The 4812-nt window shown below is 44.7% G+C and overlaps 1 protein-coding gene across 2 annotated transcripts in view; it reads right to left on the bottom strand.

Annotated features, from left to right (window-relative positions):
• Positions 1-646, bottom strand: part of MMEL1 (membrane metallo-endopeptidase-like 1) — a 20354-nt gene extending 19708 nt beyond the window's left edge. Inside the window, exons 1-2 of one of the 2 annotated variants that reach the window (XM_009866887.1) lie at positions 597-646; positions 307-470 (exon numbers count right to left, since the gene is read on the bottom strand). In XM_009866887.1, the coding sequence (XP_009865189.1) occupies positions 307-470; positions 597-646 (214 nt within the window). Of the gene's footprint in view, positions 1-306; positions 471-596 lie in introns of those variants that run through there. The other variant, XM_009866888.1, reaches the window with a different exon arrangement.
• Positions 647-4812: the final 4166 nt, after the last annotated feature.

Genomic DNA, 4812 nt, shown 5'->3' with positions numbered 1-4812 from the left:
CCCAACAACCCCCCCCCCCCCCCCAAAACAGGGCAACACGTTTAAACCTTTATCAAAACAATGCGGAATTCGACAAAATGCATGAACTGATTAAAAACATAAATTCTCACATCACAAAATTTTAAGAATTCAGTAAAATCCAACATAATCCTCCCTGTGCATGAGCTCGGAACAAGGCAGAGAGCGCCAAGTCCCTCACAGAGGTGACCTCACTGTCGCCCTGTATTTTTGTTTCCATTTAGCTCTGCAAAAAGGCTTGTATGTTGTTTGCAGCAGGAAAAGGAGAATTTTTCACAGGTTCCTTACCTCTGCTGCTGGCATACAGGATCACCAGGGCGACCACTGCGCAAGTCATGAGGAGCAGCAAGACAGCCAGACCGATTGCAACAAAGCTCCAGGATTTCTTCCCAGATTTTGTTGATTTTTCCACAATATCCATTTGACTTTCTGATTTCCCCATTATTGTAACTCTAGATTGAGGAGTGGAGGGTAAGAAAGAATTAACAGCACAGCTAAATCAATAGAAACACATGACAGATTGGGAGGGAAAGGAAGCAGAATGAAAGCAAAAAATAGATAAATATCCAAATTATTACATGTATTTGTCCATTTGATTGTCCACTGATTTGCCAACATCGTTCTCCATCTCCTGTGCCTACCAGATGGTCTGTGCACAGCGGGGGCTGCTGGGGGGGCTGTTCTGGACCGCGCTACCCCGGGCTCTCAGGGTTGCAGTGTCACAACTTCAGGACCCCGCTTTGGGAAGTGTGGAAAAGTCTCATGACCAGGTTGGGCAACTCCTTTCTTCCAAACAGGGAAGGAGGGGGCGAAAAAATTGCCTCCTTCCTCTCCCCGCTTTGAAAAAGTATCTTGCTGTTTCGAAGAATTTCCCTCTGCGGCTTGGAGCGGGTCCGTAGAGCTCTGCTAACAGCAGCACGATCCAAAAGGGAATCCTTCCAGGTGCGAGCGCCTTCGAGCTGTGTCTGCCCCGTCCTTAGCACGGCCGGAGGGCTGGGGAAGCAGAAGGCTCCTAGAATGCGTGTCGGCTCCCAGGTCTGCAGGACTTTGTGACCTCCAGCTTCTGTCTGTCCTCAGAGCCATGCTCCAAGTTCCCAGCTCTGCCGTCTGCAGTTCCCGGCTCCAGACAAATGCTCCTGAGCAGCTCGGGGAGGAGGGGTTGCATCGCCGCAGCACACGGGGCTGGGCACTGCGAGCAGCGTGAGCTGCGCTCCGGCTTCTCCTTAAGTTTCCTCCAGCTTTCCTGGAATCTCCCAGCCAGGCTTCTCTGGCCGCTGCGCCCACGGAACGGAGCGTGAAGTCAGAGCGGTGTGAACCTATGGAAACCCTCTGGCTCCGAGAGCGCTGCCAGCTTTTGGGTGCGAGATGTGGGAACAGCTGCTTGTTTGAAAACACACAGATTTTGCAGACTCTGAGCAGAATTCTCTTATGCCACTGCTTGGCAATCTATCTGGTAACAACTGGAGAAGACAGTAAACGCGACGGCAGGATAGGCATGTGATTTCCATTGTTTTTTGTAGTATTCTTTTCCAGAACTGACTTTGGAATGAGGTAGAAGCAGGCTGGAGTTTGTTTGGTGGTTTTTGTTATATCCACCCCCCCACCCGGCAGGCTGGTTTATTGAGTTAGTGTAACTTGCTGCCAAAGTTCACGCCACGTAAATTTTAAGGCTGGTGCGTCTCTCGACTGCTCTGAGTTTTGTGTGCGTTCAGGAGGAACCGCTGAGGGCAGAGCAGGGATTTCTTTGTGGCAGTCCTGTTTACTGGGAATGTACACGCAGAGCGTTCCAAGAATGTGCACGCAGACCTGGCTCCGTGAGAGGGAACAACGAATGCCAGTTCCTTCTGCCTGGGGTCAAACTCTCCTCTTCTAGTCGATGTTCTGCCTCAAAACCCCCATGAGATTTATTTTTTTTTTCCCCCTCAGAGTTATGTTATCTTAGGCTTCACACATTAAGTGTGAAGGTGACTATACTCATCCCACCATCTGAAGAGGAGAATAAGAACACAAGGATCTGAAAGGAACGCAGGCACTTGCGGATCCTGGCTGTCCATATGGGAGAACTAGCTACAGAAGGGAAGGTTGCTGTTAAGGACAGAGCTACAAGTTTAATGATGAATTGAGCGATCTCTTATTTCTGTTTGCGGGAAGTTCTGCAGCTAGCAAAAGATTAGTTTTCTATGAATGTGATTCTTCCTTATTGCTAAACCATTTTACATCTTACAGTGTAGCTGGCTCTGAGGAAGGTCAACCTAGTTGAGGTTCATAATATTGCAACAGACACGTGAATCGCAGGATTTAATGTAGTTATTCTTGTTAGATGGCTGTAAGGTACTGCAGGGAATTATTTTGCCCATTTCGCAGGTGGAGAATCAAGATGCCAGGAACCTGAGAGCCTTCCTGCTGCTGCTGGCAGACTGCCTGCTGCTCGGGGTGCAGGCCCTAGCCCCCTCCCCGTGTCCTTTAGAGACAGACGGCTTACAAAGTCCCGAGTAACATCCTCATAAATGATTTGAACGTGGCCCAAAGTGACTTAATTGTGGTCGTACAAGAGCAAGAACACAAAACTCTCATGCCCCTGGAAAATTCATAGGTTCCATCAAAAGGCACTGACACCATCATAAAGAAAATACCTTTTCCCCCTCTTTTTTTTTTCCTCCATTTTTTAAATGATCTTTTGAATGTCATCGGAAGAAAAAAATAAGCTGACGCTTGCAGTGTAAAGTATCAGAGGCATGCAATGATCTCTGCAATTGATCTCTAAATGCATGTTCTTTGCACAGAGAAGCAGGTTAAAATGGGAAGTTCTTACCTGTTTCCTGTGGAGGATGTTTTTCAGCTCCAGTTTCTGGGGCGTAATTGGAATGTTTACATCTTCCAGCAATCAGAAACAAACGATTATTCTTATTATCAGCATCGATCTAACAGACTCTCCCCAATAATGGTCTGTGCTTATATCTCCCTCTCCCTTGTACCTTCACTCTCTCACAGAGGTGGCTTCGAGTGCCCAATGAATTAAATGCTCTGCTCCGCGACTTATCAGGGAGAATTAACCCTTTCCACTGTATTTGAAATCAGTTGATTTTACCTCTAGACAGGAAAACAGATTGTGCAGCAGGCATCAGCAATGCTTCCCTTAAGTGGACGAGATGATTTCCTAGCTTGTTAGCCTTTAAGAAAAGTCTGTCTTGTTACGGTAGTTCTTTCCCAAGTGATTTTTTCAAGTGTCTGTGGCAGGAAGACTTCTTCTGGAAGGCAGTGTCTCATTTTGCATGCACTTAATTCCAGTACGGTGGTGAATATTGCAATTACGTTTTTAATGATATGGTATTTTAAAATTATTTGTGCGTGACTTAACAGGTATATTTTTCTATGTGGAAATATGGATTGCAAAATGAATTTAAGATGTTTTATTGAAGTTGCTTTCAGCTGTGGAGCACACACAAATTTCAGCTCTAATATCCATTAGATGTACTGTTTATACAAATGACAGAAGATTATTCTGTTTTCCAAGGAAAGATAGTCAGACCAGTTGAATAAATTTAGAGTAATAACCATAAGCATTTTAACACCAGGTACGTATCATTTAGTTGAACACAGAAGACCAAACCATAAGATCTTCCTCAGTAAATTGTTACACTAGGTTTCAGCAAGACTGTCTGTGGACTGTGAAGTCCTGAGTTATCAAAATGCTTATAAATATCCTTAACTTCTAGGAAGCTTCCCTTTTTCACGCACACCTTTGGGTGAAGGGTGACCTTTACCAGCAGCGCTGACCAGGGAAAGGGTTTGATGACAAACCGTAGTTTGTTTACCATAGTGTAAAATCTAAAACCAATGTCATCTTCAAAGCACTTTGCACCCAGAAGTGAGGTTGGCTCAGATGATCTTCTGAGATCTCTTCTGACCTGGACTGTTCTATGATGAAAATTTCTTTTTTAGGTAGGACTTGCTTAAAAGGTGTGTTGAATCAGGCCTTGGATATCAAATCCATCACCAGTTATAGGCAATTAGAAGTTTCCCTGTTGAGAAATGATTTGGGTCTCTCACAATGACACGGTCTATTCTAAACTGTCAGTTCTGTGGCATTTCCCTCTACATCTCTGCTTGATGTGCGATTATACTGCAGCTCATCAGTCAGGTTTATTAGGAGGCTTAACTGGATTGCATTAGCGGGCATTTAAGCCATCCGAAACGGTTGAGAATGCAATCAATTAAAACATCTGAACACAGGAACGATGTAGACACAGGGCAATTTATGTGGATGGCTAATTACCTGTTTTCTTCAGTAAGTAGATTTTATTGCCCATGAATGGACAAGTGATGCATGAGAAGAAAAGAAATGGCATTGCAAAAATACTGTTGGCAAGGTTTCAAAAACTAAGAAAATGGCAAGGTATAACTGTTTCTATTGTTAACTCTCTACTAAAAGAAAAAATCCTACACTCTTCCCAGCACTCGGAGGCATTCCTAATATTGCAGGATTTTTTAATGTGACTTCTGGAGAACTTAGCGAATATATTACCAGTGTTTGAATGTCTTGTAATGTGACATCTGAGGTTTCTAAGCAATCAAGATGCTCCATGAGACGGTCATTCTAAGTGGGAAAACACTAATCGCTGTCAGTTTTTCATTTCATCCACTACTGATCTGGATCTGAAAATGTGGCCCCTTTGTGCCTTCAGATCCCCACACATCTGTGCGCCGTGTGACACCCAGCAGACATATTTGCCAGGTTGCGTTAGGCATACGCAGCACTGACCTGGAGATGGAAGTACAACTGAGGGGCATAAC

The sequence above is a fragment of the Apaloderma vittatum genome, unplaced genomic scaffold (genome assembly GCF_000703405.1).
Source record: "Apaloderma vittatum isolate BGI_N311 unplaced genomic scaffold, ASM70340v1 scaffold35283, whole genome shotgun sequence".
In the NCBI taxonomy this organism is placed as follows: Eukaryota; Metazoa; Chordata; class Aves; order Trogoniformes; family Trogonidae; genus Apaloderma; species Apaloderma vittatum.
This window is presented reverse-complemented; position numbering and strand designations above follow the sequence as displayed.